Source organism: Rhineura floridana, chromosome 1 (assembly GCF_030035675.1).
Source record: "Rhineura floridana isolate rRhiFlo1 chromosome 1, rRhiFlo1.hap2, whole genome shotgun sequence".
Classification (NCBI taxonomy): domain Eukaryota; kingdom Metazoa; phylum Chordata; class Lepidosauria; order Squamata; family Rhineuridae; genus Rhineura; species Rhineura floridana.
Window position 1 is genome coordinate 129,570,204 of NC_084480.1, and position 22,797 is coordinate 129,593,000.

Sequence of the window (22,797 nt, forward strand, 5' to 3'; positions counted from 1 at the left end):
GTCAACTGGATTATCTCTCTCTATATGATTGTTGACACTCTCAACGAACTCTAATAGGTCAGTGAGACAGGACTTACCCTTGCAGAAGCCATGCTGGCTCTGCTTCAGAAAGACTTGTTCTTCTATATGTTTGGTTATTTTATCTTTAACAATACTTTTCAGCAGCTAACAGGCCCATAATGTCCGGGATCCCTCTGCATTCCTTTTTAAAAATTGGCCACTTTCCAGTCCTCATGTATGGAAATGGATGAGGGACAAGTTGCATATTTTTGTTAAAATATCAGATATATCTGATCAGAAATATCACATTTGTACTTTTAGCAAGTGTGGGATGGATAAAACCAGAGTAAAGGAATGAACAACAACAGAAAGATCAGCAATTTCACATTTGAGTTCTTTGAGAACTCTCAGGTGGATGCCATCCAGACCTGATGATTTGTCAGTTTTTATTTTGTCTGTTAAGCCTAGAACTTTATTTCTTGTCACCACTATTTGCCTCAGTTCCTTAAACTCCCTTCTTGCAAAAGTTAGTTCAGGCACAGATCTGCCCTATGTCTTCCAGTGTGAAGATAGATGCAAAAAAAATCATCTAGTTTCTCTGCAATTTCATTCTGCTTTAGCACACCTTTGACTCCCTTGTCATCCAAGGGTCCAATAGCTTCCCTAGATGGTCTTCTGCTTTTGTATTTAAATAATTTTAAAATGTTTTTAGTAATGTGCTCCTCAAATTCTTTTTTAGCATCCCTTATTGCTTACTTGCATTTCTTTTGCCAAAGTTTGTTTCTTTTTATTTTCCTCATTTGGACAAGACTTAATTTTTTTGAAGGAAGCCTTCTTGCCTCTAGAGGCTCTAATAGTATCTTTGACTCTGTTAACCACACTGGCAACCTCTTGAACCTGGCAGTACTTTTCCTGATCTGTGGTGTACACTCCAGTTGAGCTTTTATTATTGTTTTTAAACAACTTGCAAGCATTCTGGAGTGATTTGAACTCTTGACTTTGCCTTTCAACTTCCTTTTTACCTGGATCTCTGGAATTTGCTAAGAGAACATACATCAGGTTTAGAGACTTGCTTTCTCCAAATCCTCATTTGCTTTTGCAGCCCAGTGCTCTCACCAGTACATGCTCAGCATCATGGCAAGTGTTGCTTGTCTGTGTTAAATGGAGTGCCATATTAATAAGTGAACTGCCACAGCAAATGTTGTTCAGCTTTTAAGAAAACCCTAGAAGTATCAAGACACATTTTCACGAGATGTGAGTTATTCAGCAATTGTATATTTTGGTTTTCCGCATTGTATATCAAGGCAAATTAGCTTTATGGTGCCATTTTTTTATACTCTATTGGTCAATGAGTAAAGCTTTAATGTTGATCCAGAAAGCGTAAGCTCTTTCTTCTAAAAAACGGAATGTCCACAAAAAGGTGGAAATAATTTCCCACTCTCCTTTTTTCTGATGGACATTTTGAAGTTATCAAAACCTAAGAAAACAATTTCTTAAGTTAGTTTTTCCATTTTCATACATACTGAAAAGTTTCAAATATCTTTCATTTTGAATGGCTTTTTTCCTGCATGTTAAGGGGCAAAATACGGTATTTCAGTGGGGAATAATTGGTACATGACTGTGATAACTTCGAAGTAAATGGTAATATGCATGTGTTTTACCTTAGACAAAATACCATGACTATCTCACTCTACTGGGGGGGGGGCTCCTCAGAGCCCCTTTGCATATTAAATGGCAGCAAATAAATATTTATACATAACAGGACAGTGGTGTGTGCCTGTAAGATATATGCCATACTAAACATGTCATGTGCATGCACTGCATTTTTGTGTGTACATGCTTTAAAATGTAGCATGTGAAATGGCTCTTCATTCACAAGCTGTCATTTACAAACTGGAGTCTTTAAATCAAACTCAACTAAAATGCTCTTCTAAAATGCTTAGAAGTCACCTTGGCAATTAAAGTGGTACATAAATTAATAAACAGTAAGAAGAAAATTAGGTATATACAGAATAGTTGTGGCAATAAGATATGCAGGAAAGACTCTATAAAGTCTACACAAAGGAAACACATTTGATTTAATTGCTATTTAGATTTCAATGTTATTTTAGCTCTGTCTGGCTTCTACGTTTGTTTTAATGCTAGTTTTAGTTTTGCTGTAGTGTTGTGTTGTATTAATTGTATTTGACTGGCTAGGGAAGGAAAGTGCAAGTTATAAAATTTATTATAAATACATGTAAAAAAAGGTTGGACAATTGTATCTGCAACTGAATAATTGTAATACTTTTTGGGGGGCAGAATTTTGGGGGTTGGGTGAACCAAACTGGCATGCTGGAGAAGAGGAGGCACAGGGTAGCACAAAGCAATAGATGGGTAGGCACACTCTAAACCCAGCTGGCTCTTTACATATTAGACTTCTTTCTGCAGCCAAGAGGACTATAAACATGCTTGGCTGCAAAAAGCTATGACGTGCAAAAGCTAGTACCGTTTACAGCAATAAATAACGGTGCTTATGCTGTCCTGGGGAAAATGAGGCTAAACCAATCTATCTCATAACAGAGGAATGAGAAATGAGGAATTAATAAAGAGGAATGGATAAATGTTTTTATTCATTTAGCAAGCACTAGAAACTGTAGACTGTATGATGACGAAGGTGCAATTTCAAGAAGGTTAAAAAAAATCTGAAGTCCAACAGCTGTAATTACATTTTCTTTTGAAGAAACTTTTTTTTCCTGTCAAAGGCATTCCCGCTGGGCAGGGCTGAAGTAAAAAATGGTCAGAGTAAGAGCAAAAAATGGATAGGGCCACAGCTAAAGGTGGGTAAGGCCACTACATCTTTTCTCTTTCCATCATCTCCTTTTTCTCTCTCTTGTTGCCATTATCTTCTCCTTTTGCCACCCCTTCCCTTTCTGTTATCCCCTCCTGCACCCCATTTTCTTCCTCCTTGTCACCCACATGGAATCAAAGGTCACATAAGATTGGGCCAAGGGTCTCAGGCTGCCCACCTGTGCTTTAGAATATTACAGATATGATGAATTCTGACAGGCACACATACACAAAACATAAATTCATAGAGAAAACTTTATTAGTGGCTTAGTATGTAGGTTTTTTAAAAAAAACTTCTAACAGCCTGACTTCTGTTTCATTAGGCAAATTATATAAGTAAAGGACAATGGGTTCATTGCTTTTAATTTCAGTAAGAAACTCATTTAATATTTGTCATTTTATTAACTTTTCGTTAACTGGCAGGTGGTCTCTGGATACCTTCTGGTGTGATTTAGCCACACTTCTTTTTTACTTTCACTTACCATATCACTAAATATTCTATCTTTGTACATGCTCTTTACCTTTTTGACATTGCTATACATTGTTCTTAGAAATCTACATAGTCTGCCCCACAAACATGGTACTATCTCAAATATGTTATTTATCATTAACAGAACATTAGAACGATGGATCTATTTCATGCAAGGGTTTTAAGCAAATGTTCTTTTCATTGTAAGTAGATTCTCAACACACAAGACCTGCAGATTTGTTACTGATGTGGCACACTACACTATTGTTACAATGATCCCAAATTCTTTTCTTTTTTTTAAAATTCTCAGCCTTCACTATAGAGAACTCTTTATGTTGAATCTCCATCAAGGGTTTACAGTAACAAAGGCTTAACTCTAAAGCCACTTTTCTAAATATTAAATCCATTTGTAGGAATGGAATAACACATTTTAATTGTGATTATTATGTATTTGTCTGTGAAAATAGAAATTGTACTTGGTGTAAAAGAAATAGTTGGATGATAGTAAAAAATAGGGCTGAGATGCAGAGGCACACAAAATTTGTCTTCCATTCTTTTCTAACACTTTTAAGGTCAATGGGTGGTATTCAATGTTAGTCCTACTCAGAATAGACCCATCGAAGTTAATAGACATGACTAACTTAGGTTAGTTTTAATGGGTCTATTCTGAGTAAGACTTAGCTGAATACAACCCACTGTCTGTAAAGATGACCGTGGTGTCAGGCTCTGTCTCTTCACCCACTGGAATATGAATTTAAAACCATGGTGAACAGATTAAGAATTCCAGCCCCAGCAGCTTTAGATTTATAAGGCTGTGTACGCACCTGACACTTACATACAGTTCCCAGGAGTTGTTGGGGAAAGACATGTGATTTAAATAGGCTTTAAATGTATGGTGTGTGTATGCAATCTTAAATTCTAGGAGCAGAGAGAGCCTGCTGTCATCTTCACAAGCAGTGGCTTTAAAAACAAAGTAAAGAAAGAGTACTCCCCGCTACAGTAAGCACCCCCACTGAAATGAGATAAAACCTGTCATTCCTATCAACCATGTCACAGGCTTTTTGGAGGGCACAGGAGGCAACTGGGCAAATATATTCCAGCCCTAATCAGCAAGAAAAAATCTCCCACTCTGTGCAAAACAGCGAAGAAAATTCATTCTTTAAAAAAATAAAAAAGTTTTACTTTAAAAAGAGCACTTTTCCAAAAATGCAAAATCCTCTTAACTAGAAGACTCGACACCACAAAATCACTTTTAAAAATACACATTATTGTGCTTCAGCTTAAGCCAATTTGAAGTTGGCTGTTTTAGAGCTTTATATCCCACATTAAAAATTTGACCATAAGAAACTTGGTAATACTTCCTGTGTTTGTTACATAGCTTGCTGAACTCCTTACTAAAGAAAGTTAAATGTCTCAGGGACAATATAGCCAGTCATCAAACACTTTTAAGTCCCATTGATTTCAAGGTGAGAGTTAATCACATCCACAACATACCTCCTTCCAAACTCTAATAAATCAAGATAAAGACATTTATTTCCCACCAATATCTTGACAACTTTACTGGTAAAAACTGTTTTTCATTGTTATTAGCAGTGTAAATAAAAATGAAGGCTACAACCGTTTCTCTCTTTGCCCTGAAAATGTCCACCACAAAGCATGCTGATGGGGATAATTATGAAATGAAATGCATTTAAGAACAAAACAAAACAAGGAGGAAGCCTAGATTTCTAAATGAAAAGGCAGTGAAGCAGTTATTAAGCTTAATTAATTGGAGATGATTTCAGTTAGGGCCATCACAAAAGTATCATCTGATGAAGGCTAGTTAAGAGTAGATTTAAAAAGTATGTCAGCTTCCCAGGGTGAGCAGCTCATTTTCTACTTTCACCAAACAAACAGAAGATTAAAAAAAAATAAAAACAGTGAGGCTTCTAGACTGGACAGTTTTTGTGGACTGGGCACTGGTAAAAAAGTATTATCATCATTAGTGATTAAAGAAGAGCTTGGTAAGTTTGTTATTTTCTCTACTTCAATGGCCTCCAACAATGCTGTCAATTGTTTACCAACTAGTTATCCACTCAGAATTAATTCTCATGTGTGGGTTTAAAAACTAAAAACTTTTCAGTTCCATTTCAAACCACAGAATGATCATTGCTGTGTACTCCAGCCAAGATGGTATGATTGAGTGATGAGGCAGATCGGTCGGAGCCCTCTGTTGGGCCATTGGCATTTTCACTGCGCTGACAGCAAAGAATTTGTTTGAAGGTGGCACTCATTTCCTTGTCCCGGTAAGAGTAGATGATGGGGTTCATGGCAGAGTTGAATTCAGCAAGCAACAGGAAGAATTTTTCATATGCCAGGACATTGCACTGTGGGCAGCAAACATCAAGGAGCAGCAAGACTAATCCCGGAGTCCAGCAGATTATAAAAGCACCTGGAAAGAATCACAAGGAAAATATCTGTTTTTCTGCATATACTGAGCACACTTGCATCCTGCCTTTCCTCTGAGCAGCTCAGTGACACACATACAACAGCTCTGTGTGGTGGTAGGCAATCAGCACAGTGAGGAATTTGAACCTAGGTCTCCATGGTCAGAGTTCAATACCTTAGCCTCTGCATTCTACACTAGATTTCAGATCTTTTTCAAATTTATATCCTCCATTCTGGCCCAAAATGTACCTTAAGGCAGCTTACAAGAATGATCCATAAAAGTAGCATTCACACACACAAACCATCCCAATTTTCAAAGACCACAACTGCACCACAGGCAGCCCTGCTCCTCACACCAGCTAGGTTAGAAGTTGGGGGGGGGAGAAGGTCAAGCTAATTGCTGTACCTACCTGGAACAACAACTGGGCCAGCTTGGAATCCAGCAAATCCTGGCCTGATTCAGCCCTATATTGGGGCTTTCAATGGGTTGCTGCCGATGGGGATCCCTCCAGCAGCAGCACCCACACATTTGGCAGGTGAAATAGGGAGTTCTGCCCCAGGGTGAGATCATCAGTGCAGGCTATAAAGGCTGGGTGGGGCAATGCCTCCACCCAATCCAACACCGCTGAAGCTCGGTGCAATAACATCAAAATAACTTGGACAAAAATGTAGCTGACCAGCTAGTTGCCTCCCAGAGCTTGACATTTCACCGCTTCCCTGGAGTTAAATGTGAATTACTCTGTTGCAGCACCAGGGGGAATGTGTCTTCTACCCCATCTCTGAGACTGACACAATTAAGAGCAGGAAAGAATCTTCAAGGAAAAGTTTGAGATTTCCACTGTTCAAAATTACTGGACATGTATGCACTTAGCATTTTAAAATGACACTTCAATAGCTGCATATCCTCCCCCCCCCCCCGGTAACTAATGGGAGAGGCTGTTTGTGCTTGCAGAGATAAGGCCGCATAGACAAAAGCAGGTCTAGTTCTGATTTAAAGGCATTCCTTCCTATTCCTCATTTGGAAGACAGTGGATACAGCTCAAGATATAATACAGTATTTAAAATGCTGATATGAATCTGTGTTTATCCTTTTAATAAGGAGTTGGCACCAGTGTTCCTCTACAAAAATCTCATGAATAAATGAAAGGAAATTAAGTGAACTGGATCCGATGGCTCCACTATATAGAACAAATCTCATCTGCAGAGTTTTCTGGTTAGCTGGCCCATAAGCATGAAGCTGAGCAGGTCAGTCTTACTACCTAGCTACATACTATCTAGGTTGTTACAGGCTGACTGCAGGGAGGGGGGGCAGGCAGGGGAAGGAGATGCAAGTCTCAACTTTTCTTGTTGAAAAGTTGTTTGATGTACTTGGATTCTCTTTTTTTATATGGCCACAGCCATATCCTTGATGCACAATGCCCCCCAAACAGTGATACAAGTTACAGCAATGAATACTTGATGTCAGTGACCATGTCCCAAACTGAGTTGCGTCAGGTGAACTGAATCCATGACAGAACAACTAGTGACAAGGTGGCCATTAAAATGATCAGCCTTCATTGTGTAGCCTACTTTCCAAATTCCCAAATATTGCATTTTCACCCAACATTTCGCCAAAAACTTTCTGGTGGTGGCTCTGCATCTCTGGAACGACCTTCCCACTGAAGCGTGTCTTGCCCCAACTTTATATTTGTTTAGACACCAGATAAAAACTCCACTTTTCTGCCAGGCTGCTGCTGCTACATATGTGATTTATATATTTTATGAGGATTATTTAAAGTTACTGATTATTATATATTGTTTTATATGGCCTTATTTTGCTGCAAATAACCCTTGACTATTTTGGTGAAGGGTGGTATAGAAGTCTTTGAATAAATAAATAAGCCTTGAACCGGAAAAGAACCCACTTTATTTGTCATTCAACGTAAGCTTGCAAGATACGTTAAGTGAAACATGGAAGAGGGGGAAAATACAGTCCTGTAATGCAGGGAAGGACATATCCATCTATTTCTGATCCATGCCAGTTTTGTACAGGTTCATTCCTAAGTCCATTCCATCCTGTTTTCACATTAATCTGTGAATTAAAATGTAAAGCATGGAAATTCACATTTAAATATGCATTTTATCACAAGATACCTATTTAAGTGTGTATTTTATCTCAATGTATGCATTTCTAAACTTATTTTATACTCAAGTATGCATATATCTTGTACACATTTTGGTATCTTTTTGAGCAAAATTTGATGAAGAGCAAAACCTGAAGGATAAGTACATTCTAACCCGTGCATTCATCTGGAAGGTACAAATTAGGTTGCTTTGCCTAAATACCCTGTGGTATGGGCCCCCCAACCTCAGAGTGTTTGCATCCCCCCCTTATTCCAGAGGACAAGAGTTAGAACTGCTCTTGGTCCCTGCTCTTGAACCTAAGAGCCCCAGATCATCATAGGATAGGAGACAGTTTTCCCTTCCTACTCCCTCCCATAAACCATGCTCAAAATCTTCCTTACAGATGTGATTTTGGTTCCCCAGGGCCCACTCAAATCTGGAATGAGTCCTAGGTCCTAGAGTAAGAACAGTTCCGTGAGAAAAATTCAGTAATGACAAAATAACAGCCTGAAAGACAGGTTTTCCATCATTATGGTTTTTTTCCCTGCAATGTGCAAACATATGGGAAATGTAGGGGGCATTTGTATGGTGTAACTCACTTTGCATGGCATGACAGCTGGATCCGACATACCTGGCCATTGCCGTGCGTAAACTAAGGGCTGATTAAATATGATACCAGGCATACAAGAAAAACCTGCCCATGTGAGATTCTGGGTAATCGGTTTCTTATTAAAACCAGGTTTTCTTGCATAGGCATGCAGCATTAGTACATTAGGGATCTATGGTCTGGGTGGGTTGAACACATGGTGGCTGTGATCAGGATCAGTTTAAACATGAAGCAGTTTAAAGCAGCCCATTTTCAGTATCACCTTTTAATCAGGCATAGAGCATAGCAGATGAACAAAGTTTCTTTTGCATACAGAAGTTATGTGGAAAGGGTTCTTCAAGGATAAGAACTTGGAAATCCAAAGCTTAAAACCACTATAAATAACTATGCTGTTTTAATTCCTATATTCTTATTTCAAATTACAAGGTATCAGTCTATTTGAAAAGGCTCCCAACAAACAGATGAAGCACCTCTTAAGCAAGACACATTTTATTTTTCTTAAGGGGTAAGATTATCTGGTGATGTAGGAATGTGTCTGCCTCTTCCAAATCACACACCACTGGGAGTATTCTAAACTACTCCTAATTCCAAAATATTTCATCTCTTATTTCTAAGATAAAATTCAGCATTTTTCATAAATTAAAAAAAAGGGAAATGTTTCACTTGGGCAAGGAATCAATGAGGCAAAAATAGAAGGAATGAACAGAAGATGCAAAGGTAACAGAAATACAGAAGTTGAGCATGGCAAAAGGAAAGGGAAATTATTTCAAGGCTTTGATAAAAGGTGAAGCATTCAAAAAGCCTTGGTTACTCCTGCTTATTTTATGCCTCCTGGCTTCTAGGCCCATATTGTCCTTGTAATCCAAAGGAAAGAATCTTGTTTTCATCATCATTACTTCCAGATCCCTAAACAAGGGATAATATGTCAGGGCATGGGAATGTTTGCGCAACCAAAGTTGTGGTCTGATTAGCTTCATAAGTGGAGTGGGTGCCTGGTAAAGCCACCTAGTAACAGGGCCAGACTGAAATGGGACCGAGGGGATCCCTATGTAAGCCTTAGATGAAGGATGAGATAAAAACTGGACTGATAAATGTACATAATGTAGATTATCTGACTCTTTCATCACATGCTCAGATTGCCTGTAATGTAGATATAGTCTATTGTAGGCTAACTAGCTCTTTGTACATGCGGCGAGGAAATCAGAGAAGTGCTTCTTTATACACTGACTGAAATTGGGGTTGGTCTTGACCCCACAGGTCACTGCAAAGTCATGTGAAATTGACCCTAATGCTCAGCCACCTGGGGAGAGGAGAAATGTGCCTGAAGGCTTTTCTACAAATCCTACTTAAGAGTTCCTCCAGGTTTCAAACCAATATTTATTTCTGTCATGTCTTTTGCACTGAAGTGATGCCCAAACACACATCTCAGCATGCTTAACCGAGAGAGAAGAGAGAGAGAAGGAAGGGCCAGGAGCACAGCAAGCATTGGATTAAGAGGAAGGCCGCCGCACAAATATGCTTCATTCTGAGAATCCTTGTTCCCACTGGGTTCTGAAAATATCTTCCTGTTGTGCCACTGCATTCAGCAGAAGCCATATCACATTCTTCCCCAGGGTCCACACGATAGCTTAATTAACACCATATATGTTTGGGCTGTGATAAGTAACAGGCTTCACACATACATTTAATGATTAAAAAAAACCATTCTTCCTTCTTATTATTTTATTATGGGAGATGAGGGCAAAAAGCCATAGCTCTAGTATGCCACAACAGAATGGTGTTTCTATTTCAGCCTCAATTGAGAAAACTGAAAGCACTTAAAATGTAAGGCCTAGATTTCTTTACAACTCATGAAAATTAAGTTTACTTTCTTCAGTTAACAAACTGAATTGCTTAGATAAACAGAGGAGCTTTAAAGATGTCAGGATTTCCAATGGTATCTAAAACCAGAAAGATATGCGAAACTAATGATATGAATGACTCCCAGCTGTTGTCAAGATAATTTGAAATATTTATCCTCTACAAGTTATAAAGCACTCCTTATGGAATACCATCATTGCCAAAGGAAGTGTTTGTGTCTTTATCATCTTGTATCAGTTAAACAATGGCTCTGCAATTCTGGTTCAGTGCAAATACTATTTAAAAAGTAATAGATACAGCATTAAATATAAGACATTTGGCCAATGTTGGTACCCAAAACTGAACTGAAACAGCCATATAGATTATTACACAATAAGTTTTAATTTGATGCTTTATGCGTAGCCAGCTGGGGTCAGAAGGGGACTATTCTGTTGTTTTCTCCTTCTGTTGGCCAAAATGACTGCACTCTTTAAAAACTTCAGGAAAGGATATATAGTTAATGCAGCATAATCTAAGTTAAAGAAGAACGTCAATACTAGTGAAGAGCTAGAAGGAGGCAACTGAGTTTCACATATGTTTTTGCTCCCTTGCCCCGGGTATTTTGGTGAGCATGGGGTGGGAATACACCGGCTTGCTAAAGAAACTGGGCTGACTCTGTCTTCCTATGTTGTATTGCACTAGCAGTTTCCCTGGTTTTGTCACCAATGGGCCAACATATCCGCTTCCTCCTTTCCATTTGAAGTGAGTGCAAATGAACTGCTCTCACTCTGAATGGAGGAGAGGAAATACTTTGTCCTGTTGAGAAGACAACCAGGCCGATACATTTCCATGTTCCCCTCAATTCAGATGATGATATTTATATCCCACATTTCCTTCAAGGAACTCAAGGTGACGTGCATAGTTCTCTCTCCCATCATTATCCTCAAAACAACCTTGTGAGGTAGGTTAGGCTGAGAGACAGAGGCTGAGTGGGGATTTGGCCTCCCATGTCCTAGTCCAACCTCTAACCACTAGACCACACTGGAACTCTTTTTATATATTTATATACTGCTCGTCAGTAAAAAAAAAACACAAAGGAGTTTACAGCATAAAATACAGTACATTATGGACAATGTAAAGGGCCTTGTTTGGTCTCAGTGGCATCACTGTGTAGCTAAACAATTAGCTATGTAACTGTGTGTCATCACATTTACAAAGTGATCTCTGATTGGCTCATGTCATGAAGAAGACAAAAATGGCACTAGATAGAAGCACAGAGGAACACAATAGCTGCAGGCAGTCTTGGAAAAAGCCCTCCCAAAAAGGATTTTTGTGCTTTTTTTAAAGGTGGAGTAAGGCTGCAATCTTTTATGCAATTACCAGGGAGTGACCCATTTAAATTAGCGCAACTTACTTCCAAGTAGGTATGGATATGATTACACAGCATGTCTAAACTTAATGAGGCTCATCCCTGAACAAATATATTTAACATTACACTCTAATCGCTGCATGAAGAGTCCCTCATCTCAATTCTGGCCTTGTGGGAGGGAAATTGGTAGAGGTCAGGATAAACAGGAAGTTCCAAGGTTTTATTCTGCCAGACAGCACAACAGAAATCAGATGTTACTTTTAGCCCTGTGTTTTAGTGTTACTAAATGTACTACTTGCTCTACAAGCTCCTCCAGTACAACAGACCTTATGTTGCTTCCAGACGGGGGTTTATTGTGAGACTGGTGGTTCTCATGCATGCAAATTTTTCACAGCATCCACATAACATTGTTAGCGTCAAACTGTCAGTACCCTTTCTACAGAAAATACAGTAAGTTTTTTTTAAAAAAAAGCCCTATTGCCAATGACCCATTTGCAGTATCTGAATGACCCATTCACTAGAAGCACCTTTGATCTCTCAAGACTTGTGGCAACTTACTATCTGGGTACTCTCCGCTAATCCATTAAAAATGTTAAGGCACAAGGCTTACACTGGATGATCTTCCAACTTTCTGAAATGATACTATTTGAAAAATGTGATTGTTGAAAAATGAACATTAGAAGATTTATGCAGCATGTTCTGCCTCTGGCATGAACCAGTGTCACTCATTAGGCATCAGTCAAAAAAAAAGGCAACCCAATTAAAGGACTCAGATTAAAGGGATGGGAACTGAACAAATTCAGGGGCCATTCATCCCTTTCTAGCTCAAAAATATTGAATTGGGTTCATTAATTTACTGACAGGTGAATAGAATGCTCAGCAGCCCACATTTCTGAGCATTATTTTGGAATCACCATATCCCTATAAAAACACAACATCTCAAAGGTCTGCCATCTAAAGCTCTTTAACACCCTGACAGAGCTGACATTTTCCCACAGCAAACAATAACAGTCTAAAAAGGACTTGTTTCAGAAAATAACAAGCAACCATCTTTTGAAAACATTTCCCCAGATGAAAATACATAATGCATGCAACTTGAATCACTTAGTCACCTTTCAGGATGTTAACCAAATACATTCAGAAAGCAAAAAACATTTGTCAAATTTACTGTAAGGGAAAAATAATTAATCACTGAATGCTTGTGAATGCAGAAGTATTTTGAAAGAGGACCACTGTTGAAAGAATCCCTCTGGCAAGTTTTTCCCCTGCAAGCCATGAAGCAGACGCACAACCACATTATTGCAAGCTCTTTGGCTCACCACAAGAGGTCACTTGAGGCACAAAGCGGAAACCAGACAATGCACAGAAAGTCGGGAATAATTAGCTCACAGACGGTGTTCATGGCTGACTTCTCAGTGTATAACTATATTTAACAGCTTTATAATTTCTCTAGTTTGACCACCATGGGGGGGAGCTTTTAAAACTGTGAATTATTATATATGCTGCTAAATATTTATATTCAACTTGAAGTTCAGTAATATTACTGTTATTTTTTGTTTATTACAAATTCTGTATTTGCACTGCCTAGGAACTTGACCCAAGGGTGCAATTCACCAGTAAATTTCTCCTGGGTAATCTCCATATTGATAGTGTACGCCCTTGTTTGCATTTGCACCAGTGAACCTCCCGGTGGATTTTAACCCAAGTGACAAACCCCAAACTAAAGCAGGCTGCACTTTGGAACAAATTTAAACCATATTTCTTGCTTTATGCTTTTAACAATAGCAGAAAAATAGGTCTTCTAACATTTTTCTGTGTTGTTAAAGTATCATATCTTACTAATACTTTCTTGTAATACTGTACTGTATTTCCAATACTGTAATCCAAAAGCATATATTTACTTATACTTAGATTTGCAACCAGCTCTATCTTAGCTTTAATATTAGGAGTCAGGACTGTACCACAGGGGCGAAAACCTTCTGACCCTTCAGAAGTTGTTGGACTCCAACTCCCATTATCCTCAGGCAGCATGGCCAAAGGTCAGGAATGATGGCAGTTATAGCCCAGCAACACCTGGAGGGCTACAGGTTCCTCATACCTGTTATACAAGCAGTAATAGCAGCAGGCAAGAAAAGATACACAAGAGCTAAAACTTAGTGGTTAATCGTGCAATCCTGTACATATTTACTTGTAAGTAAGTCCCACTGTGTTCAACAGGGCAGATCCCCCCAAATGGATTGCAGCCTAAAAGAAATAGCTGAGTTGTCAAGTCTCATTCAAGCTGCACCTCACTATAAACTCACTTGGTGGTTTTGGCAAGCCACAGGCTCTCAGCTTCAAGCCTTCTAGGTCATATCCGTACCATACTTGTAATGCACATGGCTTGCCCCCAAAGAATCCTAAGATTTGTAGTTTGTTATGGGTGCTAAGAATTGTAGCTCTGTCAGTAGTAAACTACAGTTCCCTGGATTTTGGGGGGAAGTCATCACTGTTAAATTGGCATAAAATGTGCTTTCAATGTATGGCAAGGATGTGATCCCAGCACACAGTGTTACGTGTATGCCAATATTGGCCTGGCTTAAAAGGATGCTGTTAGGATTATTGATATGATACATTTTGAACATTTAGGGAAAATATTGTATTATTATTGTTGTTATTCACTAATAGGCAAAAAACCCTTCCAGTTTAAGAACATACCTATAGCCAACAGATATTTCTATCAAACTTTAAAAAGCAGGGAAATTGGGCAGGTATAGTGAATCCACCAGGGGAGCAGGAGACCTGACCTCCTCTCTAAGATATTGTACTGCCTACAAATTTGTCAAAAAGCAAACACAATTTGGGTTGGTCTTTCATAGTCCAATCCACTTCCTGTGTTGCTAGGAAGAATTTGGTAAAGTGTGCCTCTGAGCATATGGTGAGAGGTGGCCTGGATGGAGAGATGTATATGGAGATTAGAAACCTGTATGGTTAGAATGTAGTACAAAAGTAAGGGATCACATCCACTGCTCCAACCACTTTTGTCTCTGGAGGATTTTTTAGATTTATTATTGCATAGAACATGGCCTGTCTGGAGAAGCTGCAGTTAACTATTTCTTCAAGGCAAGCAATTATAAATTACAAGGCAGATTTATATCATGCTTTGAAATGTGGAACAGTGAATGACTACAATCTGTTACTAACAAAGATAGTGTAAGATGAAGAACACAGATGGAACAGGGTATCATGGTGACAGCCATTACTTTAATTGCATTACATAGATCAGAGCAAACTTTTAATTTAATTGAAACAACTCAGGCATGATAATTTCTCTCCCTCTTTCTACACCCCCATATCATGCAGAAAGCTGTGGACCTAATATGGCTAATTCAGAGAAAACATGGTCTAATAGCTGCCAAATTTCATGGAGTTTGTTATGTTAAAAAGCCAGCATAATGGTCCAACTCCAGATTCCTATGTGGTTGAGAGGAAATTCTCTCTAAGTGTTCCATTCAAAATGGACGATGCAGCATTTTCCTATTCTATACCTGTTCTAACTGGAAGTAAATGATTTTTAAAAAATGTACATGGGCGCATCCAGCTATTCAGAAGAGGGGGAAAGATACAAACAGAGCATGTAAGGGTTCTTTTGAATCATCTGGTTTCAAATTCATGTTATTTGATGTCCATTACAATTGAAGTAGAGGTAGTTCCTTTCTGAGCACACTTAAGTCTGCATTTATGGACCCCAAGTTTGAGAAGCTGATCAAATACTGTCAGACAACTAGTGGACTCGTTTCAGAGAGGTGGGCACATTTGTCTGTTGTAGCAAAGATAAAGGTTTTGTGGCATCTTGAAGACAGAGGGTTGTATTCAACTAAAAGTAGTCTCATGGAAATTAACATCATGTCCATTAATTTCAATGGGTATACTCAGACTATGACTAACATTAAATACAATCCAGATTTATTATTCCATAAACATCCATGGATTAGAGCCCACCTCATCAGAAGTATGAAGGATTGTCCTCAGCTGGAAGACACTGGGTTGTGTTCAACTAAGTCCTACTCAGAGTAGACCCATTGAAATTAATGAACCTGTTAGTAATGTCCAGTGGGTTTACTTGGAGTAGGAGCAGGAGCAGGACTAGTGCTGAATACCACCCATTCTCTCTACATATACGGCTTAAATCCTAATCTTTTCCTTCCATGAACACTTCACAGAATGGGGATGGATCCCAAATCTGCTCCTGTAGTTGGAGGACCCTTAGGAATGGTGACGGGAGGGGGGATATGGTATGGAAAGCTGCAAAGGAAGGAGGGAGTTGGCAGAAATTCACGCCTATGTATATAATCTGCTGAGGATGGCATTCATTTTGGAGTTCACTCAAGCTAGGTTTCCTTTCTGGGGGCCATGCTGCATGTTCTGCAAGGAGAACAGGGACAGACCCCTCTCGTAAGTCTCCAAATTATTCCACATGTATATAAGAAAATGAGAGCCAGTGTGGCATAGTGGTTAGAGTGTTGGACTACGACCAGGGAGACCAGGGTTTGAATCCACACACAGCCATGAAGCTCACTGGGAGACCTTGGGCCAGTTACTGCCTCTCAGCCTCAGAGGAAGGCAATGGTAAACCACCTCTGAATACTGCTTACCATGAAAACCCTATTTATAGGGTTGCCGTAAGTCGACGTTTACATTTATATAGGAAAACACAACATCCATTTTTTCCTATAAAGCAACTTTCGAAGGGGTGGTTTGAAGTGGAAAATCAGTCCATGTCTCTGTGTGTGTGGGGTCTGTGTAACCCTTTCATATGATTTGCATAATTAGCAAATAATTTGCATTTTATGCAACTAAGGCTGCCCAGATTTGGGAAGCTGAAATATGGCAACTCTAGAAACAGTCCCTGTATGACCCTTTCTCCAAAATAAATCAGCATTACAGTATGTCTACGACGAATTTGTATTTTTTCAAAATGTTCAACAAACTTAAAAGGATAGGATGAGTGTGTGTGTGTGTGTGTGTGTGTGTGTGTGTAAAAAAGAGAGAGAGAATTTAGTATGGGGAAGGCCTACCATAAAAGACAAAAACAGGGACATCATGAGACAGACAAACTGGAGCAAGATTTGCTTTTTTGGAATGAGTTGGAACACTCATTGGCAACACAGCATTGCATGAGGTGTCAACTGCCCCAGTTCCTTGAACTATTTTGAATGACAGATCATGTGAAAATGAGCTAGTGTAGACATCCAAAGATTATTGGATTGCTTTGTTGACCCTTTAGTTTTATTTTGCTTCAGGGCTTGTCACCACATCTTTTTTATTTTTATTTTTAAATGAGCATCAACCCCGCACAGCCTTCATCACCTCAGCAAGATAACTGCTTTTTTGTGCTGCCATTAGCATTCAGTATTATCACTGTTTTTAACAGAGATAGGACAAGTTACTTTTTTAAACTACAACTCCCATCAGCCCCAGCCAGCATGGCCACTGGATTGGGCTGACGGGAGTTGTAGTTTAAAAAAGTAACTTGTCCAAGCTCTGGTTTTTAATGCTGACAAAGCAATGTGTTGTCAGATAATATATAATGCTTATATCATAACCCAACTCCCTGTCAAGCATGCACTTTAACAATCTTTCTATGATACAACACATTTTTATTCTTGTTACTTAAAGCAAGTAATCAATTAAAGCCATCAGCAATATATTGTTGAAGGGCAGGGAAAAGATAAGCAACAACTCAACTAGCTCCAGACATGTTCAGAGTTTCCCTTTGATGGTGCTCCATTTAATAACGTATTACCTTTTAAAATCCCAGTACTTAATATATGTTAATTGATAAATTTCTGTACAGGAAGGAGAAGGTGGGTGGACTTGAGTAGTGAGGCACGTTTATTTTTTGGCCAGTGATTGTTTGGGGACTTGTTTAGCCATAAACCCACAGCCAGCCCATTTTGGTGCCTGAGGCAGAGCAGCAAATGACACCGCAATATCCCCCTCCCCCAGCGAAAGTGCGTAGCACTCAAGGTTAGCCACTACTTTGTCACCTGAGGCAGAAAAACCCACAAACACTTCTATAGAAGTAAAAATACAGTAACAGCAAATTAACTAACAATTTATAGTACTTTCATGACACCCAAATCAGTTGCCTGAAGCAGCAGCCTTACTCTGTCTAATGACAGGGCCAGCTCTGGTTTAAACAGGGAAGGGAAACATGCACAAGAAAATAAAAGTTTCTTAAAACAGGGATAACTTTTAAATGTAAATAAATAAATTTCCTTTTACTTTCAAACACAAGCTGGTTTGTGGGGTATAAGCAATACCGTCCCAGTAATACCAGACCCCCCAACGTTGAACTCCTGGGTATTTAATGGTAAACACACTGTGCTTAAGATTGCAGCTGAGTTTGGATGAATACATGTTTGGTGATGGTGAATAATTCTCATATTTGTTAATTAATTTTCAAGGAGAATTAAATGTGCAGACCAGATATCTAATTAAGCAGTTTCCTGGCTATAACATCATATTATTTTCCACTGCAGAACATTAAAGTGATGAATGCTTACATTCACATCATATATTTATTCCACTATTATTCCACTTTAAACAGTCATGGCTTCCTTCAAAAAATCCTGGAAAGTGTAGTTTGTGAAGGGTGCTGGATTGTTGGAAGACCACTATTCCCCTCACAGACGTGCATTTCCCAGAGTTCCCTGAGAAGAGGGACTGACTGCTAAACCATTCCAAGAACTGTAGCTCTGTGAGGGGAAAAGGGGTCTCCTAACAACTCTCAGCACCCTTCACAAAGTACCCTTCCCAGGATTCTTTGGAGGAAGCCCTGACTGTTTAAAGTGGAATAATAGTGGAATAAATGTATAGTGTAAATGTGGACTTAGATACAATCACATTACAAAGTATGCTAAATTGGCATTGCAGTAGGTATTGCAGAGACTGCCAGTTCTCAATTGTAGATGAAGGTCTGTTGAAATTGGGATCAGAAAACCCATCTCAATTTCAAAGCATGTTATATTTTTAATAAGTGATGGCAAGGGCAGATGGAACTCTTGTAGTAGTACTGGACACAGATTAAAGGAAAAAGTCAGTTTTTCACACAACACACTTCATTCCCACACAATGCTCAAAGAAGTTTATAACTAAGAGTGTAATTATACTGTGTAGTTTCATGATTCTTTTAGAGTCTTATATACAATGCAGCAACAGCTGGTATAGCACAGTGGGGAGGAGAGCCTGGCTGGGAGTCCAGCGTCCAAATTCCCGCTCGTGTCTCCTGGGTGTCAAGGGCCAGCTAAAGACCACAGTGAGTGGCTCAGGGGTTACGTGCCCTGCCACCTGTGTAGCCGTGGGCAAGCTGCATAGTCACAAGGAGCCCAGTTGCCCCCCAGCTGGCAGTTGCGGACAAGGAAGGGGCTGGCTTGTGCAGCTGTGGCAAGCTGAGCAGGCCCTAGCCTTCTGGGGAGGACTAGCCGCAGAGGGAGGCAATGGTAAACCCCCTCTGAATACCGCTTACCATGAAAACCTATTCAAACGGTAGCCATAAGTCGAGATCGACTTGAAGGTAGTCCATTTCCATTTATACTGTTATGAGCATGGGGGTTGGAATGGATGATCCCTGTGGGTCACCTTTCCAGCCTCTGATTTGGAATCCTATGCCTTGGGGTGAGGGGCTGGCTCTGCTGGAGTTTCTTTTGTCAAGCTAATAGAGTGGCCTGATAGGAGAATGGGTCTATCAGTTGCCCAGCAACTGGTGAATGGGCCAGGAAGACCCTTTTGTCATTGAAACTCTTCAGGAGAGCCTTTCCCTCCCCCCCTTCCTGGCGGCTAGCAGAAGTTTGTGCTTTGAGTGTTTTTAGAATTTTCTAGAGAATGGCTGGGGCTGGAGGCAGGCAGAGAGGCTATCCCTCTGCACCTTGGCTTTAGGATGCCTCCTGCAACCCACATGGAAAAGCTGGATATTGGACTGCTGATGCCTTGAACCCCTCCATCCTAAGCTGAGGTTGGAATGTGTGTAAATAAACAAACCATATTTCATAAAGACACCGCAGTCTCCACTGACCTTCCCAAAGGAAACCAAACCCTGGATGAGCGCAGGGATCCCGGAAATCTCACCGCTTGGAGATTGGGGAGGCACACAACAATACAATGCAGCAACTAAGGCTGCAGTTTAAAAAAGAATACACTGGTATATGCATCTTTTCCCCAAATTGGGGGGGAGAGAGTTCTGCAGGAAAGCAGTTCAAAAGAAAAGGGTAACAAAGATACCCACCCTCTGCAATAGTCTTTACCTTCAATCTGCAGCCTCTGCCATTAAAGCAGACCTAACAGAAACGGGACTCTTTGCAGTAAGAAGTATCACATGCCATAAAATAACTTTTACAGTTACAAAATTTACAAGCTACCTATGAGTGAAAGGCAGGTTGAACAGTGTAATCTGGCAACTAATCACCTGGAAGGATTTGTTAGTAGCCTAAACACATGGCTGTATGAACTGTCAATTGGCACAACAGTGCCAATAAAATATCAAATTAATCTATTCTGACTCACAAAAATGTTACCTATCTGCACATAAAAAGCAACACTATAGCAAATGAAACACACACAAACAAACCTAGCAAATGTTTTTGATTCCCCACCCCCATGGCATCTATTCACAGAACAGCCCTATCTAGACCATAATTCACCACAGACTTAAGCAATTTTAAATTAGTGGCTGACCACTCAGAAACATACAAAGGCAATTTGTAATTGATTAAACATTAAAAGAAAGTAGATGCGATAGAAGAAAATTTAAGAGTGGAGAATACAACTCTAAGAAAGAAAACCACACAGGATTAAGTAAAGTCATCAATCACATTATTTAATACAAAGAGGCATCATTGTTACCCATTCCTAAATGCAAAAGTTGTTCGTTTTTAGATGAGGAGGAGATTGTTAAATCATTTTTTCTTTCATCTGTGCCTTTTAAGCCTCTGTGTTTTTTTTAAAGGATAATACTACTGGGCATCTTAAAGAGCTTCAGGAATCAATAGCTGGCAATTACAAAAACTATTCTCCTCTTTGTGCCCTAGATTTATACATCTGGAATGGCAAAATGGACCATTGGTCTCACCTGAAGGGTGATTTTCCTATGAGTCCGGACATCACAGCGGGTATTAGCTCCACCTATCGTGCAAAGGCAAGAATGTCTTTGAAGTCAAGACTAGGGGCATCAGGCCCTTCCCACTCTCCAGTTCATTCGCAGCGAGTCTAAGGAGAAATATCTAAAAATACAAGAACAAGGCCAACAGGCCTGGCAGCAGGAAAATAACACAATAGTACCATGCATAGTAACATGACTCCAACATAGCGGTATAACAGAACTAGAAGTCTTGACTTCACTTTTAAATTTAAATATAATAGCGTAACAGTAATATATAACACATTAGAAAATATATAGTCATCCTCCAACTGGGAGGGTCGTGATGTCCGGACTCATAGGAAAATCACCCTTCCGGTGAGACCAATGGTCCATTTTCCCTATGAGTCCGGCCATCACAGCGGGATGTACCAAAGCAGCCCATACAGGGTGGGACCGGATGCTAATCCTCATTAAGAACCTGTTGCAACACTCGTCTGCCAAAAGATGCGTCAGCAGAGGCATAGCGATCAATTTTATAATGCCTTATAAACGAGTGTGGGGTAGACCAGACTGCAGCCCTACAAATATCGGCAACAGGAGCATTAGTAGCAAAAGCAGCCGAGGTGGCAGCTGACCTGGTAGAATGAGCCGTTATACTAGCTGGAACTAACAGCTTCAGAGACTCATATGCTAAAGTAATACATGCCCTCAACCAACGGGATAAGGTAGGATTGGATACTTTATGCCCCATAAACCTTGGATGAAAGGATACAAACAGAGACTCCGTTCGTCGAATCTCTTGGGTCCTAGACAGGTAGGTCTTGAGAGCCCTCCAGACATCTAACGAATGCCAAGACTTCTCGAGAGGATGGGTAGGATTCGGGCAAAAGGAAGGCAAAACAATGTCCTGGTTGCAATGAAAAACTGAATCGACCTTGGGACGAAAGGAAGGATCAGTCTTCAGCACAACAGAGTCCTTATGGAAGACGCAGAGGTGTCGAGCAGAAGACAATGCGCCCAACTCCGAAACGCGTCTGGCAGATGTGATTGCGATCAGAAACAAGACCTTGAAGGACAGCATACGTAGGGGCACAGTCCTGATGGGTTCAAACGGAGGGCGTTGCAAAGCCTGCAGAACTTTCGGCAAACTCCATGAGGGAAACCGATGGACAACAGCCGTAGAGCGAAGGGCGACTCCCCTCAAAAAACGTTTGATGAACGGATGTGAGGAAATAGGAGCTCCAGGAGAGGACACTGAGAGAATGGACGACAGAGTGGACGCATGTCGACGTAGAGTGTTGGGTCGAAGTCCCATCATAAAGCCGCTATGGAGAAATTGCAGCACCTGATGCACAGTGGCCTGGGATGGATCATGGTGGTGGGACTGACACCACTTGGAGAAAGCCACCCAGGTATGTTGATAAATACGAGTAGTGGATGGTCTTCTCAAGGTCAAAATAATATCAATCACAGCGTCAGACAGTCCAGCTGACCTCAAATGTCCCCGTTCAAACGCCACGCTGTTAGATTGAGCCAAGTAGGGTCCTGGTGCAGTACTGGACCCTGGGATAGGAGGTCTGGCCTGATTGGAAGTGTCCAAGGATCCATCATCGACATTGCCAGAAGATCTGAGAACCACGGTCGGCGTGGCCAAAATGGTGCTATCAGAACCAGCTGTGCCCTCTCGGCTCACGCCTTCCTCAAGGTTTTGGCTAACAATGGTATGGGAGGAAAGGCGTACAAGAGACCGTCTGGCTACGGTATTGTCAGAGCATCCATTGCTTCCGCTGTTGAATCCAGGTATCGGGCAAGGTACCTGGGAAGCTGGCAATTGCGACTGGAGGCAAACAGGTCGATTGAGCATTCGCCGAACCGACTCTGAAGACGATGGAAAATGGCTGAGTGAAGTTTCCATTCCCCCGGAAACACCTGTTGTCTGCTGAGCCAGTCTGCTGTCACATTCCAAATCCGTCTGAGATGTTCTGCTTTCAGGGATTGTAGATGTTGTTCTGCACAGACGAAGGTGAGGGAGGCTAAGT

The 22,797-nt window shown here is 40.3% G+C and overlaps 1 protein-coding gene across 3 annotated transcripts in view; it reads right to left on the reverse strand.

Annotated features, from left to right (window-relative positions):
- Positions 1-3,003: 3,003 nt before the first annotated feature.
- LPAR1 (lysophosphatidic acid receptor 1) overlaps positions 3,004-22,797 on the reverse strand; it is a 99,845-nt gene continuing 80,051 nt past the window's right edge. For 2 of the 3 annotated variants that reach the window (XM_061631912.1, XM_061631922.1), the window contains exon 4: positions 3,004-5,726. In XM_061631912.1, the coding sequence (XP_061487896.1) occupies positions 5,425-5,726 (302 nt within the window). In that variant the 3' untranslated portion in view covers positions 3,004-5,424. Of the gene's footprint in view, positions 5,727-7,699; positions 7,794-22,797 lie in introns of those variants that run through there. The other variant, XM_061631932.1, reaches the window with a different exon arrangement.